Source organism: Panthera tigris, chromosome C1, assembly GCF_018350195.1.
Source record: "Panthera tigris isolate Pti1 chromosome C1, P.tigris_Pti1_mat1.1, whole genome shotgun sequence".
NCBI lineage: Eukaryota > Metazoa > Chordata > Mammalia > Carnivora > Felidae > Panthera > Panthera tigris.
In genome coordinates, this window is record NC_056667.1 from 37,101,019 (window position 1) to 37,122,162 (window position 21,144).

The 21,144-nt window shown below is 37.0% G+C and overlaps 1 protein-coding gene across 7 annotated transcripts in view; it reads right to left on the bottom strand.

The window, feature by feature from the left end:
* Positions 1–920: 920 nt before the first annotated feature.
* The window catches only part of STIL (STIL centriolar assembly protein), a 77,406-nt gene continuing 57,182 nt past the window's right edge, over positions 921–21,144 (bottom strand). For 6 of the 7 annotated variants that reach the window (XM_042997036.1, XM_007077236.3, XM_042997035.1 and 3 more), the window contains 3 exons: positions 12,654–12,867; positions 10,933–11,183; positions 921–2,418 (listed from right to left, as the gene is read on the bottom strand). In XM_042997036.1, the coding sequence (XP_042852970.1) occupies positions 1,632–2,418; positions 10,933–11,183; positions 12,654–12,867 (1,252 nt within the window). In that variant the 3' untranslated portion in view covers positions 921–1,631. The remainder of the gene's footprint in view (positions 2,419–10,932; positions 11,184–12,653; positions 12,868–21,144) is intronic. The other variant, XM_042997038.1, reaches the window with a different exon arrangement.

Consider the following 21,144-nt stretch of genomic DNA (forward strand, 5'->3'; position numbering starts at 1 on the left):
TTATGGCCATTTCTACATCTTGATTTTAACCCCAAATAGCAGCGCTGCAGGGAAACAGACACCGACCGGTCCTGGCTCCAGTGGGGAAGAGCACAGAGCAACCAGGCTGCTAACTAACTAAAAACTGTTTTTATCAGATTATTACCTCAGAAGGCCCCAAACGAGCTGGAAAGTATTTAGAGATACAAAGTCCCCTTCTTTCCAGCTTCCATATCAAACTTTGATAGAAGAAAGTGACATCTAAGTTAACCTCAGCAGAAGAGCTTGATCTCTCAAGTGAATGAGGGCTTTTTCCTTTTAGATTTAGAAATACGAATTTTAAACTTAATTTTTAAGAAGGTGGGAGAAAAAAAGAAGCAACCCTAACAACTTGGATGGATCTCAAGGACATTAAGCTGAGTGAAGACTTATTTCATCAAGTTACACACCGTGATGCCACATTTATATTAACATCCTCAAAATGACAACACTGGAGTGATGGAGAATAGACCACTGGTTGTCAAGGATTTGGGCTGGAGGCGGGTATATTTTAAAAGCATAGCACTATGGAGTTTCTTTGCTGTGATGAATCAGTTTTGTATGCTGATTGTGGTGGTGCTGAATCAAATCTATAACAAGTGACACAATTTCATAGAGTTATACACCAAAAAGTAAATAAATGAGTGCGTGTAGAAACCTGTGCAACCCAAAAGGTCTGTGGTTTAGTTACTAATATTGTACCCAATGTCAATTTCTTGGTTTTGATCATTTGCTATGGTTATGTAAGATACTATCATTGGGGGGGGGGGGGTGGTCACTGGCTAAAGGGTACACCAGAACTCTCTGCTATTATTTTTATAATTTTGGGGGAGTCTAAAAAGTTTTTTTTTTTTTTTAACAAGTGTAGAAAGAAGGATACGTTATAGCAGAGTACAAAGGAAAACAGTAAATCTGAACATTTTTATTAAGTTCTACTAAAAAATATTAAAACACGTGAAATACTCAAAGTCTGTAAAACACACTCATACTCAGTAATTTTCTTATTTTGTGATAGCTAGTGCTATAATGTTGAAAATGTTACATAACATCAACCTACCAGACTGCAAGAGTTTTACTTCCACAGAATTCGACAAATATGCATCCTAATTAAGAGAACATATATACTTGTTGTGTAAAAGATCTTCAGGTTATTTTTAAAAATAAAACTTTCCCCTTAAATTCAATAAGGGTGGGTTTAGTTAATTTAGTGAGGGTCATGATAAGTCTATCTCATGTTCTTTTAGGTGATAGTGGGTAGATGCAGAGATGCAACATGCTAGGAAAATAGACTTACTTTTCACAAAGAACAGTTCAGATTTAGAGCTGGATACTGTGTACGTAAATTTGTTTAAATGACTGGTCTCGGGATTTTTTTTAAAAAGTCGCAGTGATGCTGAACGGCTCTATTTGAACAGAGAACCTCACCTCCCACCAGTCAGCCATCTCCCAGACCATCAGGTTGCTTGTTTGGCTTTTGGCCATGAGCTGCTGCCAAGAAACAGAGCGGCCCTGAGAATGCTTAGGGATCCCCAAACCACCAAGTGGCTCTGGCTTCCCTAAGTCTCTTTGGGAGACACCCCATCCTCACATCAGGAGGGTGGTGAGTTTAAGGTTCAAAATAGTTTTGGCAACTGTCTGAGCCGCTTTACATCTAAGAAGGTGCCTACTGAATTCATACTGTTCATCTGCTTTAAAGTTTCAGGTTTTAAACTTTCGGGAAGAATTGGAGAGTCCCTTTCATTTTCTTTCTCAGGATGTTGGGTAAACTCTGCTTTTCCAGTTCGGAGGTTCACTGCAGGACTTGGTTTAAAGTTTTTTAATAAGAAAGCTGGGTTTTCATTCAATTGCTGCATTGCTTTTGGCCGCACAACTTCATTTGTAATATTTCTCAGTACTGGCATATCTGTGTGGGTGCTCACGGGTTCACAGTTGTGACAATTAATTATTTCACAGGTGTTCCTAGAGGGCTCTTTCTGACAGTCTAGTTGCTCAGGTGTGGATGTAAGGTTTTGACTCAGTAAATGTTCACTCTTGCCCTCTGTATTGTTTGGAGGCTCCTCTTCATCTTCACTGTTGTCACTGCTTTGAATGAGTCCGTATCTCTTCATATATTTTTTGGTTGCAAATGACATGTTGTTTGGTGAAATTAAACTAAGCCCCACTGTGCTTCTGTCTGTATTAATATGTAGAAGACTAAAAGATGAGTCACAGTTATTTTGGTTTGATCGACTGAGGGATAGTTGTGACAGCTGATTTTCATTTAAATATTTCAGAGCTATAGCATTCGCCTCCATGCTCAAATCCACGCCGTTGGGGCTTAAGCCACTCATACCAACATTAGCAAATGACATGTAGTTTAATCCAGAAATCACTGCTTCGGGGCTGATGCATGCCAACACACTGAAAGACACAATGGAGCAGGCCATCATTTATCTCATTTTGAGTACTAAATGCTGTTATTCTAAATGTGTTCCATTCTAAGAAAGCAACAAAAGGTTTCCAGCTTCAAGATTCACGGTGCTTTTTGATCTGAGTGTGCAAACATCTAAGTCTTAATGATCCAGGTACATTCAAGAGATAAATATGGTACACTAGAAGGTAATCCATGATTCAAAGACTAAAAGTGGAACACAAACTAGTTCTCCTAAATTTATACATCAGTCATGATTTTAAGAACAAATACAATGCCCCCAAATGTAAAAGCCATTCAATTTTGGTAAAAATAAATAAATAAATAATAAATAAATAAATAAATAAAATCAAACAGAGCAAATATCTGATAATGTAACATTTACAAGCTTTGGTGAGTAGCTCAGAATATGAAATTGTCCATAGTTGAAGAGACTCCATTTGTAATGAGTGAAAAACATCAACCAGTCTCTGGATATGGGCTACTGTATGTATCTCTGTATACACTAATTTTCTTTCATTAGATATAATCCTCAACTTACTTTTGGTTGGTGTCATCTCATTAATATTAACTAACTGACTTGCCTTTTTCCTTTATATCATAAATACAATAATAATAGCTGCTAATTTTTACTGATGCCTGATTATGTGCCAGGCACACTCAGTATCTCATTTAATCCTCACAGAAACCTTTCTCAGAGGTATCTTGCCTTTCAAATATTCCAACCTCATTCTACACTCTGTACAACAGTTCACATTTACATCATTTATTGGCAGTCCATATATTTAACTCACATTTCTTTTTTTTCTCTTAACTTTTTAATGTTTATTTATTTGAGAGCGCACAAGCATGAGCAGGTGAGAGGCAGAGAGAGGCAGAGAATCGGAAGCAGTCTGTGCTATCAGTGTAAAGCCTGACACGGGGCTTGAACTCATGAACTGAGATCATGACCTGAGCTGAAGTTGGTCACTCGACCAACTGAGCCACCCAGGTGCCCCTCTTTTTTTTTTTTTTTTTTTTTTTAATGTTTATTTTTGGGAGAGAAAGAGACAACACGAGAGGGAGAGGTGCAGAGGTGGGTGGGGCACAGAGGATCTGAAGTGGGCTCTGCACTGACAGCAGAGAGCCCAATGAGGGGCTTGAACTCACGAACTGTGAGATCATGTCCTGAGCTGACCTGGACGTTCAATGGACTGAGCCACCCAGGCGCCCCTAATTCATATTTCTTATTTATCATCTAGCTCCTTCATGAAAGCCCATGAGGGCAGGTATGTTTAAATCCACCACCTCATGTCAATATCCTTGGTGCCTAAACAGTGTCTGGCACATAGTAGGCACTTACTGAATATTTACTGTATGAATTAAAGAAATAAGTACTATTATCTTTATTTTATAGCTGAAAACACTAAGGAATAGGGATTTTTTTTTTTTTTTTTTTACTAATTTGCCTAAGCTGAACAGCTAAGAATTGAAAAGCTGAGCCCAGGTCGCCTTATTCTCTAGGGCTCTACCACCCCTGTGTTTCACTATTATTTTGGTATCAGTTTTTCTGTTCCCTAAAAATTAGAGTCTTTTGTGTACTGTTTGTTGTGGTAAACATTATATTCTACTCAAATACACTGTAATTTTGCATATCACCCGATGAAGAAATTCAGTTGTTTTATATGTGCCAGCCACTGTCTTCATCCCTACCCCCATAAAACCCAAATAATGAGCAGGTATTTTCATTCTGAGAAGTATCTGAAATTTTGAAGAAGCTATTTTCAACCATTAATATTACTGAAACCAATGATATCATCATCAAACAATGAAACAGTGTGCTCAATAATGTTGGTCTTTAAAACCACCTTATAATTTTCCCTTAATCTTCTTGGTACTTAGGTACTTAATACGATGGAAGAGACACCAATATATCTAGACATTATTCTTTTATGAAATGTTCACAGTGATAATATTTTCTAAATATAAAATCTTTTCTACTTTCTTTGCCCATTTCTTCAAAATTATAAGCAATTTGCATATTAAATCAGAAGACCTGTACATGTTAAAAAATATATATCTCTAGAGATAATATTAATGTAAATAAATTAAAACTTCTAATTCAAAATGCTAAATATTTAGAAAAAGTAGGTCTAATTTGAATTACATCTTCTTTTATTATAGAATAGCTAAAGAATCTATATACATCCATAAACCAGTCACTATCAGTTTAGAAGGTTCTTCAAGTTTCGTTGTGTAACACAGCTAGCTAATTTCAATTAGGGGTTAGGGGAAACAACACTACTTTGGAAACAAAACAGATCAATAAGGCTCAAAACGAATGCATATAAACACTAGGGTAATTAAAGATGAGAAACAACAGGAGGCCACTCACTAATCAAATCCTAACAGCCTTGAGCACAAATATACTATGTTAGTATCTCATTAGATGCACAGTCTCAAAAGGATGATGAGAGTCCATTTATGCTCCTATAGGAGAGTCCCAGGCCAACAACTATTCCAAAATTACAAAAATTATTCCAACTTAAAGATGAAAACTAACTTTGACTTTATTGTTCTGTTTGAATACCAATTAGTAAACTCCTACTTATCCTACACTGGGTTTTCAACTAATAAGTAGAAAGGAAGGAAGCGACTAAAGAGACTGCTTAAGATCTGTTTTGAATTTGAAAGGAATTGGAAATATGCCTGTAGAGGCTGCTGCCAGACCTCAAACCACAATCTCCATCTTCCCTACAATTTCTAGGGGTTGTTTAGCACCTTCTTTCATTGCTCTCCTGCCTTTGGACCCTCCTAATCTCTGCAGTTCTGAACCTGAAAAGCAGAAAGGAAATCTTCCTTCCCTTGTCTCAGTTACTCATCTGGTGGGAGAATCTGCTTCCGAAGTCTGTACATGAAATGAGTTCTCACATAGGTACAATGACAAAGAATAGGTGGTTTATAAACTAGGGGAACAGTGTAGATTGTAAGAATTATAAAGAGTACTTTCCTGGATTACTAAACTACAATTTGTAACACTATTTCCATAGGAAAATGTACCTTAAATTCTAAACGCCTGCCTTATGAACTTTTAAGCATACCAGTTATATTATACTCATAGATGTTAAAAGGTAACAAGGCCACAAATACGGACAATAAGTACCGCAGAGGTGCTAAAAATAAAGCATTCACTGTATGCTTCAATGATGACCCAAACAGATGGGATTTCACAAATTCAGCAAATGACTCATGGAAGGCCCACCAAGTGTGATAGAAGCAATGAAGATTCAGAGATATATACTACTCATGATCTTGCTGGAAAACCTATCACAAGAATAGGCTATAGAATAGGCTATATTAGGAACAAGTAGTCTGAGTAAAAACATCAATATTCTGGTGAGGGGCCCAGGAAAGCTTGACAAAGGAGCTGCCATCTGAGTTCAGCCTTGAAGGATAAGAGGATTCTGGCAGGCAGAAAGGTGAAAAAGAATATCCCAGGTGAAAGTAACAGTGAGGAACCTTGCAAATCCCAATGGTGGGTAAGCTGGAAGGCTGGCAGACAGTGGTAGGAGATTATACTAAAAAAAATAAGTTTGGGGCACCTGGGTGGCTCAGTCGGTTAAGCGTCCTTCGGTTTAGGTCATGATCTCATGGTTCAGGAGTTCGAGCCCCAAGTCACGCTCTATACTGACAGTTGGGAACCTGGAGCCTGCTTCAGATTCTGTGTCTCCCTCTCTCTCTGCCCCTCCCCTACTTGTGCTCTCTGTCTCTCAAAAATAAACATTAAACAACAACAAAGTTGTTAAAAAACAGAACAGCTTAAGACAAAAAACAATATGAATTAATTAATTAGGCTTTAGATTCTTTCAGCCTAAGATTAATGACAAACAAAATCTCACTTCTTTGTGTTGGAGAAACAGTTTCAGTGTGGTTTCATGTTTAATCATAATAATATGCAGAAGCCATTAATAATCAATAAAATATAAATTAAATAGTTTAGGGGCGCCTGGGTGGCTCAGTCGGTTAAGCGTCCGACTTCGACTCAGGTCACGATCTCACGGTTCGTGAGTTCGAGCCCCGCGTTGGGCTCTGGGCTGATGGCTCGGAGCCTGGAGCCTGCTTCCAATTCTGTGTCTCCCTCTCTCTCTGCCCCTCCCCCGTTCATGGTTTGTCTCTGTCTCAAAAATAAATAAACGTTAAAAAAAAAAAAAAGAATAGTTTAATATATTTTTGGTCTAAATTAGCACACATGTTCAAAAGGACAATTTTAATATAGGGTAATTATAATACAGTATGAAAATACTGCTAATGTTAGGTACCTCTCCTATGTGTTTCTACAACATACTATATATATCCTTCCTTTTCATAGGCGGTAACAGAATATATCATAGTTGACTATGTGTCTTTTCCACTGCACAATGGGCTCTGTGAGGGCAAAGATGTCTTCAACAGGTTATCTTGTATACCATGATGTCTCTCAGAGCTGGCTCAAAATAGAAGCTCAATATGTATTTATTGAAGTAAAATGAATGAAAGTATTGGCGAAATAATACATATAGCTGGTAAGACTATAAAACCTTCTCTTTCAGAAAGCAATGTCACAACAGCTTTAAAATTTTCCTACCCTTTTGACTTAGTCTTTCCATTTCTGAGACTGTAAGGCAATAATCCTAAACTAAAAAAAAAAAAAATGCAATCTTTGCAACAAGATGTTCATTATAGCAACATTTCAAAAGGGGCACCTGGGTGGCTCAGTCGGTTAAGCGCCTGACTTTGACTCAGGTCATGATCTCACCGTTGGTGAGTTTGAGCCCTGCACTGGGCTCTCAGGCTCTCTGCTGAGCAGGAGCTCACTTAGGATCCTCTGTCTTCCTTTCTCTGCCCCTCCCTGAGCTCTCTCTCCCTCTCTCTCTCAAAAAATAAATAAACATTAAAAAATTAAGTAGTAAGAAATTGGGGCGCCTGACTGGCTAGCTGGAAGAGCTTGTGACTTTTCATCTCAGGGTTGTAAATTCAAGCCTCACGTCAGGTGTCAAGGTTACTTAAAAATCTTTTTTTCGCCTAATGTCTGATTATTTTTCAGAGAGACAGCGCAAGCAGGGGAGAGGTATAGACAGGGGAAGATAGAAGATCCGAAGTGGGCTCTGCGCTGACAGTGAAGAGCCCGATGTGGGGCTCAAACCCATGAACCACGAGATCATGACCTGAGCCAAAGTTGGACACTCAACCGACTCAGCCACCCAGGCACCTCCCAAATAAAAATCTTTTTTTTTTTTAATTAAAATTAAAAAAAATAAATAAATTGAAGCCAACTTGACAAGTTCTTTTCTGTTCTGACAAAAGGGAAGGGTTAGGTAAACAAATGCTATATATCCCACTTAATGGATTAGGATATATCCCCATTAAAGATGATGGTTGGTAAGAGTTACAACAATTTGGAAAACATGCTTATTTCCCAGTGTAAAGCCAAAAAGAATTTGGTTTTTTTTTTTTGGTAGACACAACACGGTCAAAACACAAAGTAGCAAACTATACACCACCATCAGACCTCACCAAAAAATTAAATAAGCAAGAGAGCAAAACAGTAATAACACAAAACAAAAAACAAACTATGGACTTTGGAATTAGAGAGAGTAGGTCTAAAATCACAGGTATGGGGGCCTTGATCAAATTGGTACTTAATTTCCTTATCTATAAAACAGGAATAATAATAGTGTCTACTATATAGATTACTAAGGGTTAAATGAAAAATACTGCATAAAAATTCAGCACAATTCCTCACACACTATGAACGCTCAATAAATGGTTGCTGTTGAAAATTATTTTAGAGGGGGGAAAAATTAGAGTGGTACCTCAGTCAGTTGAGCGTCCAACTTCGGCTCAGGTCATGATGTCACAGTTCATGAGTTCAAGCCCTGCATCGGGCTCTGTCCTGACAGCATGGAGCCCAATTCAGATTCTATCTCCCTCTCTCTCTGCCCCTCCCCAGCTTACACACTCTCTCTCTCTCTCTCTCTCTCAAAAATAAGTAACATTTTTAAAAAATTAAAAAAAAAGAAATTCTCCAGAATTAAAAAATTATTTTAGAAAAAGAAAAGGAAATACAAAAGCAAAGTTTTAATAATAAATGAGTTTGATTGGGATGAATATGGTTTTTCTACATTTTACAAAATAAGTTTATATTACTTTGACAATGAAAACAAATATCAAGTTCTATTTCCAAAGTTCTACAATATTTTATACAACTTATACCATATAATAAAATCTAAAAGATTTTTTTCATATAAAGATATAACTATGTTACTTACCCCTCTATGGAAATACCTAATTTAACATATTGCTTTGAACCGAAAAACAATTTTTTTCATATTGGCTTTCACTTCCTTGGAAAATTATCTCATATGAAATTAAAATCCTATCTATGAACGTATATCTATGAGTTTTTCAACTGCTAATCAAATTTTAAAAATGGGCATAGCCCACAATATTAAAATTCATAAAGAAAAATATTAAAATTGTATATATAGTAAAATTGCAACTGTTCCTTTTTTTAATTTAATTTTTATTTATTTTTGTTAACGTTGGAATCATACTGAAAATGCTTTATTCATTTATTTATTTATTTATCTATTTATTTATTTTTCAATATATGAAATTTATTGTCAAATTGGTTTCCATACAACACCCAGTGCTCATCCCGAAAGGTGCCCTCCTCAATACCCATCACCCACCTTCCCCTCCCTCCCAGCCCCCTAATTTTTATTTTTTGAGAAAGAGAGTGAGTGAGTGCAAGTAGGGGAGGAACAGAAGGAGAGGGAGGGAGAGAATCTAAAGCAGGCTCCATGCTCAGCATGGAGCCCGATACGGGGCTTGACCTTCCGAACCCTGGGATCATGACCTGAGCTGAAATCAAGAGTCAGACGCTCAACCAGCTGGGCCACCCAGGTGCCCCTGCAACTGTTTCTTAAAAAACTGATTTTCTTTGGATGTTATTAGTTCAAATGACATTCTCTTCATTTCCTAAAATGCCAACCCTGAGCACATATAATTTTCATAGTAGAGATTTACAATGTAAATTGTTATGTAAATAAAGAACAGAACAATCTTGATAAAACAATGACTACCCCACAATGGTAAATCAAAAGGCTCTACTTTCCATTTCATTCTAAGCATCTAAAAAACAAATCAAGTTCATTATATGTTGAAAATTTATTAATTCCACTGTTTTACTGTAAAGACATTAAAACTGGGTAACTACTACGAAGAAATAATTACCTAAAAACTACTCCCCAAAGGCACCACACCAAAACACAGTGTTCCACAGATGGCAGGATAATTTGTATATTCCAACAGACGTTATACAGCCTCTGTCTTACAGTATTAGATAAAACCTTCAAAAATGCTAGCCTTACTCTCTTATACTGTTGGTAGGAACATAAACTGGTACACTCATTTGGTGGGCAATGGCAACAACTACCAAAACTTTAAATGCATATATCCTCTGATCCTGCCTACTTCTAAGAGTTGATCCTACAAAGATATTTGTATCAGCTCCTGCAGAAAGATGTTTACTTAGCATTGTTTGAGATAAGAAATAAGAGATTCAGTCTAAGTCCATTAACAGAGGTCAGGTTCACTATATTCTGTGTACAACAGAGTATTATGCAGCTGTTTAAATGCATGAGAAAGAACTACATATACCTATAAAGAAAAGTATCTAAGACATAATGTTAAGCAAACAAAACAAAAACAGATTGCAACACTCTTCACACACATATACACCTGAATATGCACAACATTTTTACAGAACACAAAAGAAACAGTTAAGAGGAGTCAAACTGAGGAATTTGGGGAGTGGGAGCTTTTGCATTTTATCTGATATTCTTTGTATTATTTAATATTTTCTCTTTTTTATTTAATATTGTCTTAAAACATGAGACCATGCTACTTTTGCAACTATGAAACAAAAATAATTAACAGAAAACAGGCTAACCTTAATAATACAATTTTCAGATTTTATCCTTTTAAAAATAAGTATGTGATAAAGATCATCTTTGATGAAGAAGAATCTGAACAGAAAAACATGGCCAATTGTAATAGGTAAGCAATAAGTAAAGTTTGTATGACTAGACTGTTGAAAACCCATTTCTAGGGAAAGGAATGTTTTTGCCTTTTAGTCGACACAACTGCATAACCGAACGTCCAATAGGTGGTGCAGACTGTAGCACCTCCAGGAAGGCCTTCTAGACACCAACAATGAGTAAAGTCCATTTCTTTCTCCAAGCCTTCCAGAGCATTTTGTTGGCATCTTCCCCCAGGAGGGATTTATGTATATAAAACCTACTCTCTTACTAAAATGAAGACCCTAAAGGGTAGAGATGATCTCTTAGTCATCACACACATAGTAGGCCCTGAATTCATGATGCATCAATTGAATGGAGTGGCGAGCTTACACTTTTTCTCATGAGACCGCTGCAATACATCTACAATTTTTTTTGATCTTTTAAAACAAATTTTAAAGTTACCTGGCATGATCCACTTTATGTGCATTTTTATTCACTTTAGTGGGAGAATCAATTTTTACTCCAAGGTTTCTTAGTTGTTTAAGGGTTGCATTAAGAACACAATCTTTGTCTGCTGGCCCTGAATCACGTTTTTTTTTCTTTGTATGGTAAACATTTTGTGTTCTGGTACATTCATGGCTGATAATTACTGCTTTGGTGGACGGCTGCTCAGCTTCTTTGGAGGAGCTATTCAGTAGGTGGTTCACTTGACTCTGATGAAAAAAAATGTATTTGAAAAATCACTATTAACAATCTTGGGAAACAAAAGTGTAAATAGCAGCATAAGCAAGGCCAGGGAAAAGCGAAATAAGATCTTGCCAAATTCTATAAAGAAGCAAATATATTTGGAAATTTTTTATACTATAGGGTTTTTATAAAGGCAGCCCATCTTAACAAATGATTTCATCAGGCTCTGAGGAAATTTAGAATGTCTGTTCAGAACTTGTTCATTTTAAAACCAAATTTAAAATCATTTCAGTAATATTTCAAGTGTTTTCAAGGGTTTATAGTAGCTATAAATTAAAGTTCTAAATCATGCTTTCGTTTGAAAAATGGTAATGTTTCGGGCACCTGGATGGTTCAGCTGGTTAAACATCTGATTTTGGCTCAGGTCATGATCTCACGGTTTGTGAGTTCAAGTCCTGCATTGGGTGAGCTCAAGCCCCACTTCGGGTGAGCCCTGCTTCTCTCTCCCCCCCACTCTCTATGCCCCTCGCTCACTTGTACACACACAGTCTCTCTCTCTCAAGAAAGGAAAATGGTAATGTTTCAGAGTTATAAATTAGATCTTTATGTTCAGAATCTGACTCTTCTCCTTTCTCCCTTTGAATGAGAATGACCTGTGATACTATCTCTGCCTTCCTGGCATTAGAGTACATTTCATTCACTGAGCCACAGCTGCTAGCACCAGTATAAGACCCCACAAGCAAATAACAATTATGTGTTCATTGATGGGTACCTAGGGCCCTATGAAGCATGGAGACATCCAGTGTTCCAAAGTCTACAGTTTGGATGGAAGTGACAGCCAGGGTCATTCAACCTTCAAGTCTCAGTTTATATTCCAACTTTTCCAAGACGACTAGGTGACTATTTCCTCCAACCAGAATTATCCCTTTTTAGTCCATGCTGCCTTTGTTTATAGCACTTCTCGGCCTGTCCTATAATTGCTTGCTACTAGTATCCATGTGCTATTTCCCCTAGATTCTCACGAGCGGAGACTACCATATTCATCTTTATATTATTCCCTTTACTTAGTTTATTTCTTAGAGTAAGCTAAATAGTCTATAAAAATCTGCTTACCTGAACTCAGTAAATATTATCATAAATATTCTCCTACTTTTCAACTTCCAAACTTCCTGCAAATTGTTGCTTGTTTTTTCTGGTACTAGCTTAGTTTGAATTTGGCATAATATCAACACTTCTGTTTTAAAATCAGGTTCCACCCCCCTCCCCTCCCCCCCCCCCACCTATCTAAGTATCTGATGACTGGCATGCTTATACTAAATTACTGAATTTAGGTTATCATAATCATGAAAAGCTAAAGGAAATAAATTATGTATCATTAATTTGGGGAAATCTTTTATATCAAAGTCCCAATCAGTTTAAAGACAGGAGAGGCTTAACTAGTCTACTTTAAACTAAATAATCATCTCAGAAAAAATGAAATGCATTACATTTCTTACCAATAAATCCTGGTATATTTTCTGCCTATCTGATGGTTGAGGAGGCAAGGGTTGTATCGCTTGCTCAGTTTTGGGTTCGCCTGATGTTACAGGGTTGTTACTAGCACCCTCTGTTGGTCCACTCTGTAAGCACATGCTTATACTCTCTGCTGGCACAGAATTTGCAAGGAACACGGGCACATCAGGTTCTTTTCTCACACCTGGAGAAGAGCTGCTTGGAAGGATATATAAATAATGTAAGTGTTAGTTATCAAGACACCTTTAACATATATTTGAAGTGCAGTAACTTTGAAAGAAAGGGATAAGACTCAAGCAGCATTCTGGCTTGTATTTTCAGATCTCATCTTGATAAGGCTGTATATAAGCCAGATCATGACACCTTTTTAAGTCATGTTATTTATATTTAGACAATTTTTTTTTTAAAAGGCAAACAACCTGCTGATTTCTCTTGAACTTGATACAAAGGAAATTTTCAGAGTATCTAAAAATTATAAATGTATCATTTCTTCACTTCAAGTTTTAAAATATAGTTAAGGGGTGCCTGGGTGACTCAATAGGTCAAGAGTCTGACTTTGGCTCAGGTCATGATCTCATGGTTTGTGAGTTTGAGCCCTGCGTCAGGCTCTGTGCTGACAGCTAGAAGCCTGGAGCCTGCTTCAGATACTGTGTCTCCCTCTCTCTGCCCATCCCCTGCTCGTGCTGTCTCTCAAAAATAAAACAAACGTTAAAAAAAGAATTAAAATATAGTTAAGTTCCTGCCAAATGGAGAGTTCATAAGCTGCCATTTATAATCACATCTTATATTTGGTAGTACTTCTTTTCTTCTTTATGCTGTTCTATATTTTTCAAATTTTCTACAATAAGCATTTATTACTTTCAAACTTAGCATATAAACACATATCTTTACATTTATTATGGAACACAATATTAAAAAAACATTTCTTGTAAGAACAATAATCTGTGGCTAAAGTAGAGAAATAATAAAATATCAGCTAGCAGAAAGCTTACTGTAGGCCAGGCACTGTTTCAAGTGCATTATCTTGTAAAATACTTACCATATACCAAAAACACATATAAGATAGTTACTACATATTATGCCCATTTGAAAGATGAGGAAATTAAGGCAGAGAGGTTAGATACTGCCCAAAGTTATACCAAATATGAAGAAAATAAAACTCATACATAGTTTAATGCCTAGAGATAACCACATTTTAGAGTACTTCCATTTATACATATATATTTTTACAAGTAGTATTTTCTCTGAAAAACTGTACCATACCAAAGGTAGTTTGGAGGCAGCTTTTTAAAACCTAACATTAGGGGCGCCTGGGTGGCTCAGTCAGCTAAGTGTCCAACTTTGGCTTGGGTCATGATCTCGCAGTCTATGAGGTGGAGCCCCCCATCGGGCTCTGTGCTGACAGCTCAGAGCCTGGATCCCACTTTGGATTCTGTGTTTCCCTCTCTCTCTGCCCCTCCCCTGATATTGCTCACACGCTCCCAATCTCTCTCTCTCACAAAAATAAACATTAAAAAAAAAATTAAAACTTAACAAAATATCATAAGTATCTTTTCATTTCACTAAATATTCTTGAAAACAAGCTTTGTTACACAGTATTTTATTTTAGAGGTATAGTATAATTCTTCTAACCATAAGTCTTCTTTAAAACTCAGCTTATTTCCAATTTTCTCCATACTACTTAATTTTAACTTGATATGAAGTGCCTAGTACTCGTTTGGTACTTGATAAGCTCAGTAAATATTAGCTGAAATGAGTATTTGTAAAATACCAGTTAAGTCATAATTCTAAGGAAAAAAATCCATAAATTTGACTACATGAAATAAAAATTTTTACATAGCAAAAAACATCAAACAAAATCAAAAGACAACTGACAGACTGGAAGAAAACATGCACAACATATACTACAAAGAGCACAACATACACTACAAAGAGCTAACATCACTAATGTAGAAGAACACTTAAAAAGTAAAGGGTGAAGGACCTGAGATTCTAGCAGAAATATGTGAGAGACGTAAACTTACAATTCACAAAGTTATCAAAATAAATCTTGACATGAAGAAGTGATCCAACTCATTCATAATTTTTAAAATGAAAATTAAAACTCCACCAATATACCATTTATCACCTATCAGACTGGCAAAAAGTTTGTTTTAAATATGCCAACATTTTGTTGGCACAGCTCTGGGAAAATAGGTAGTCTCATACACTGCTGTTGAGACCACAAACTGGTACAATTTTCTGCAGGGAAACATGGTAATATTTAACAAAATTACATATGCACTTAACTGTGGATGCAGAAATCCCACTTCTAAAACAATTCAAAAATGCACATACCACGAGGTAATCACTATAGCAATACTTATAACTAAAAATTACTGGAAACAGTCAAAATGTTTATAAGTAGATGTTTATTAAACTATGGTACATCCACATAGTGGAGTACTATATAGTTATATAAAAAAAGAAGATCACTAGGACTGATTTGTAGTAATTTCCAGTATATACTGTTAAGAGGAAAAAAAGCTCAAAAAATACCTGTGGTATGCTACCTTTCTACACTTCACATAAAAAAGAAGTATAATAAGAAAATAAAGACACAGGGAAGTCTTGGGTGGCTTAGCTGGTTAAGCATCTGACTCTTGGTTTTGGCTCAGGTCATGAGATCAAGTCCCATATTGGGCTCTGCACTGAGCATGGAGCCTGCCTGCATAAGATTCTCTCTCTCCCTCTCCCTCTGTCCCTCCCCTGCTCACACACACGCTCTCTCTCTTTGAAAAAAGTAAAAAGAGAAAAAGAAAACATAGACATATATGCTCGTTTGTGCAAAAGAAATACAGGAAACCTGGGTGGCTCAGACGGTTGGTTGAGTGTCTGACTTAGGCTCAGGTCATGACCTCACAATTTGTGAGTTCGAGGCCCACGTCGGGCTCTGTGCTGACAGCTCGGAGCCTAGAGCCTGCTTCAGATTTTGTGTCTCCCCCACTCTCTCTCTGCCCCTCCCCTGCTTGCGCTCTGTCTCTTTATGTCTCTCAAAAATAAATAAACGTTTAAAAAAAAAATACAGGAAAGGTAAGCCAGTAACTAAAGAGATTGGTTATCTAAAGGAGATAGATGAGTGGGAAAGGGGGTAGGAAAAAGGGAGATTTCAGAACAGGGTGGCAGGAATGAGAAGGGAGCAACACTCCTTTGAGTATATGCCTTTTTATGTAGTTTGGTCTGTTAAAACTACAGTAAGTTTCAGGTACCAAAAAAACCACAAATAAAATCAACCAGAATACGGAGGGACCCCCAAGTGGAACAAACAGTAACGAATCAACCTAATGATATTACAAACAAATAACCACATAAGGAAGTGTGGAAGAAAATAACCTACCTAAATAACTATGGAAAGAGGTATTTCATTGGATACTGTATGGTTAAAGGTAAAAAGAATTATAAAGAAATATACTCTAGTAAATCCATTTCAGAATTCTTAAGCAATTCCAAAACTACTTTATGTGTACACTAGAACTAAACAAATAAGTATAGTGTACATGAAAGCCAGGTTTCTCACTGTTAGGAAAAGAAGGTATAAATAAGAAAAAGGGATGTGTTGGACTGGAATCAGAGGATTGGTAGGAAGTCAAGGATTTTCAAATATAGATAGATACATATAGAAATAAATATGGGGGGGGGGGGTGTATCCTAGATAGGAGGGCCTAGAAGCACAGATACAAAGTAGCAATGAGTACACCTAGTGCCCAGATCTTGACTTCTAAATATGTTCTCTGGTACTACTGCTCCTGGTTTCTGTGTTTGAATCCAGGGTTGGGGCAGGGAAAATACAAGGTGGGCCTGGAACATCCTGTGGTGCCAAAAAATAAGAAAACACGTGAAAGAGGATGGGGGCTTTTCCAGAGGTAACAGAAGCCAATCTAAAAGAATTTCCAAAGACCAGGGCGCCTGGGTGTCTCAGTCGGTTGAGCATCTGACTCTTGATTTCAGTTCAGGTCATTTCCCACGGTTTGTTGAGATCAAGCCCCATATCAGGCTCTGTGCTATAGCACAGAGCCTGCTTGGGATTCCCTCTCCCTCTCTCTCTGCCCCTTCCCTGCTTGTGCCATGCATGCTCACTCTCCCTCTCAAAATTAATAAAATAAACACTTTAAAAAAACATCTAAAAGAGTTTCCAAAAACCTAAACTGGAACAATTTGAGCAAATAAAAATAAATAATAATACTTTGAATTATAACTCTTAGAATAAAAGTAATGCCCAGGAGTACACACTGACACAAACAAATGAATAAACACATAAGAAGAAAAGGAAAACAGCTTTTCCTTACAGAAGAAATCCAATTTACAAATGTAGAAGGAATGGGGCGCCTGGGTGGCTCGTTTGGTTGGGCTTCCAACTTTGGCTCAGGTCATGATCTCAAGGTCCTTGAGTTCAAGCCGCCTCAGGCTCTGTGCTGACAGCCCGGAGCCCGGAGCCCGGAGCCTGCTTTGGATTCTGTGTCTCCCTCTCTCTCTGCCCCTCCCCCGCTCGCACTCTGCCTCTCTCTGTCAAAAATGAATAAACGTTAAAAAACATTTAAAAAAAATGTAGATGGAATGAGGAAAATACAAAATCATCAGTAATTAATATTGGTGTATTAATTACACCTCTGTCTCAAAAATAAATAAATGTTAAAAAAAAAATTAAAAAAAAAAAAAGATACAATTCTACATTTGGTTTGTTTTTCTCAAATATAATTTGATTAAGAAGTCTGAGATCCTAAAGAAGGAATAATACAATAAAAATACAAGGCACAAATTTTTTTTTTTTTAATATTAGAGATTATTTTTTTTATAGGTTTTTTTTTTTTTTTTTTTTTAACGTTTATTTACTTTTGAGACAGAGAGACAGAGCATGAACAGGGGAGGGTCAGAGAGAGGGAGACACAGAATCTGAAACAGGCTCCAGGCTCTGAGCTGTCAGCACAGAGCCCGACGCGGGGCTCGAACTCACAGACCGTGAGATCATGACCTGAGCCAAAGTCGGCCGCTTAACCGACTGAGCCACCCAGGCGCCCCACAAGGCACAAATATTTTAACAAATAATAAAATTTACAAATAGAGATTATTATAATCACCATTTGGCTTCTCAGACACAAAGACACACTGTTCTTAAAACCAGAAAGGAGCTCTCCAAGTCACCCACTCCATCCCTTCCTCAAGATAAAAGTACATTTAAACCAGTAAAGACACCAGTGAATTTATCCTAGACTTAAAAGAACTTCGGTGTAATTATGTTGTATAATTTCCTTTAGTATTCAAATCTGGTGTAATTAATTAATTAAATACCGAGAATTAAATCTTAAAAAAAAATTTTTTTTTTAGTATAGTTGACACACAATGTTATATTAGTCTCATGTATTATTAGTTTCAGTATATTAGTTTCAGGTAAATCTTATACACAGAAAAAAAGCACATGTTTAAAAACCTTAAGTGGGAGAACTATTTGCAAATTATGCATCTGATGAGGGGTTCATATCTAAAATACATAAAGAACTCTAACTCAACAACAAAAAATCAACCGAATTAAAATGGGCAAAGGGCATTTCTCCTCAAAGATGATATAAAATGGCCCACAGGTATATGAAGAGATGCTCAACATCAGTAATCATGAGAGAAAAGTGCAAGTCAAAAACAATAAGATATTACCTCACACCCATTAAGACTACCACTATCAAAAAAAACTCCAGAAAATAACAAGTGCAAGTGTTGGCCAACAAAACCCTTCGCACTGTTGACAGGTCTGTAAAATGGTTGCATCCACAATGAAAAACAGTATGGAGGTTCCTCAAAAAATTAAAAGTACAACTACCTTGTGATCCGACAATCTCACTTTTGGGAATATATCCAGGTGGATCGAAAACAGGGTCTCAAAGAGATGTTTGTATACCTATGTTCACAACAGCATTATTCACAATAGCCAAAAGGTAGAAGTAACCCAAATGTTCATCGATGTGTGAATGGATAAACACAATGTGGTATATACATACAATGGAATATCACTCAGTTTTAGAAAGAAGGAAATCCTGTCACATGCTACAACATAAGTGAAACTTGAGGACATTATGCGAAGTCAAATAAGGCACTCATAAAAAGACAGATGCTGTATGATTCCACCTATACAAGGAATCTAAAGTAGTCAAATTCAGAGAAATAGAAAGTAGAATGATGATGACTACCAGGGGCTGAGGCGGGAGGAGAAAGGGGAGTTGTTCTTTAACGGATATAGAGTTTTGGCTTTACAAGACGAAAAAGGTCTGGAGATCTGTCTTACAACAATGTAAACATACGTAATACTACCCAAGTGTACCTTTAAACATTAAGATGGTAAATTTTATGTAAACGTATTTTTTAGCAAAACAACAAATACCTTAAATGATTTCTTAAAACAAATACAATTTCTTATTCTGCCAATCAAAGCTCTCCAAAATTTGGTAGCCAATTTGGCTTTTCAGCCAATTTCTCACAATGTCCCCTGTTTTACTTCTAAACAAAATGGATAACTAATAATACTCTAAATTCAGCCCATACATTTTAAGTCCCCAGCGCAGTAGTTCTCAATCTTGGCAACACAGCAATATTACTTGTATTAAGTAATAAATAAGTAAGTTTTTAAAAACACAACTGTTTGGCCCGCACCCTTCAGAGACGCTGAACTGGTGAAGGGCCCAGATATCTATCTGTACTTTCAAATGCCACGGCCTCAAGAATTATTGCTTGAATGCATCTATGTTGGCACACTCTTGTCAAACCCTTATCTGCTCTTGAAGGGTCATCTTAAAAGTCTGCTTCCTCTAAAACCCTAACTGGATATGTTCTCTTGCTTCTTTTAGCCACCATTAGCACTTCCTTTTATCTTTTATGTCACATATATTCTCATTTATGATACAGTCATCTGTGTGTTCATCATACTTTGGGCAAATTTTTTAATCCGGGCCTCGGTTTCCTCATCCATGAAAAGGGAAAAATGATATCCACTTCCCTGGGTTGAAAAAAATGACACAGGATTAAAGGAGATACAAAGTGCCTAGCACAGTACCAGACAATCATAGTGGGCGAATCATAAGTGTTAGTTCTCTTTATCTCTTGTTGCTTTCCCCTTATTCCCCAAACATCAGATTGAACCTTTTTCTTCAACCATGTTAACTAATTTCACTTTAGTGAAAACACCAAACCTCTTAAATGTAGAAGCAGAAATCTAGTCTTTATAGAGATTTTATGGCTTTTTGGGAAATTACTTGTTCTGAGCAGGATTTTTATCATCCAAACAGTTGCAAAGCACTTTATTTTTATGGAGAGTCCATGTCAGTTACTGAGTTTGCCTTACTCCATCTTTAGCTAGATGATAAAAGTAATTAGGCACTAAGGCACTGTTCTAAGTGCTTTACATATATTAACTTATTTAATCCTTACAACAACCCTATGAGATAGGTGCTTTTATTCTCTCCATTTACAGATGAGAAAACTGAGTCATCCATAAATTATGAAACCTGCCTACAGTCACACTGCTGTGATTCAAATCCAGGCAGTCTGACACCTGACCCCATGATCTTAATCATAATCACTCTTCTAAACTGCATTTTCAAGAATCTTAAAATATCTGTTTAGGGGCACCTGGGTGGCTCAGTCGGTTGAACATCGGACTCTTGATTTCAGCTCAGGTCATGATCCCAGGGTCATGGGATCAAGTCCTGTGTTGGGCTCCACACTGAGCCTGCTTGAGATTCATATTCTCTCTCTCTCTCTCTCTCTCCCCCCCCCCCCGCCCTTCTCCTTCATTCATCCTCTCCTTAAAATTTAAAAAAAAAAAAAAAAAAAAGACCTACATATGCGTATCTGTCTTAGTGTTTAACATAGCAAGCAAAAACAAAAGAAAAAGAAAAGAACCAAAACATTAAAGATTTTAACCTCAAAAGATTTAAGATTAAAACAAAATTTTATTTTATTTATCTTTTTTTTTTTTTTAAGGTTTTATTTTTGGGGCACCTGGGTGGCTCAGTCAGTTAAGCAGCTGACTTGATTTCAACTCAAGTCATGATCACATGGTTCATGAGTTCAAGCCCCACCTTGGGTTCTGTGCTGACAGTGTAGAGCCTGCTTGGGATTCTCTCTCCCTCTCTCTCTGTTTTTCCTCCACTTGCCTTTCTCTCTCTCAAAGTAAAGAAACTAAAAAATTAAAAATAAAGATTAAAAAATTTTTTTTTTAATTTTAAGAGAGAGAGAGCACTCATGCACAAGTTGGGGAGAGGGGCAAAGGCAGAGGGAGAGAGAAAGCAGGAGAGAGGAGCAAAGAGAGAGGGTGAGAGAGTCTTAAGCAGGCTCCATGCTCAGTATGGCGCCCAACTCCAGGCTTGATCCCATAACCCTGGGCTCAATCCCTCAACCCTCCTTCAACCCTGGGATCATGACCTGAGCTGAAATCAAGAGTTGGAGGCTCAA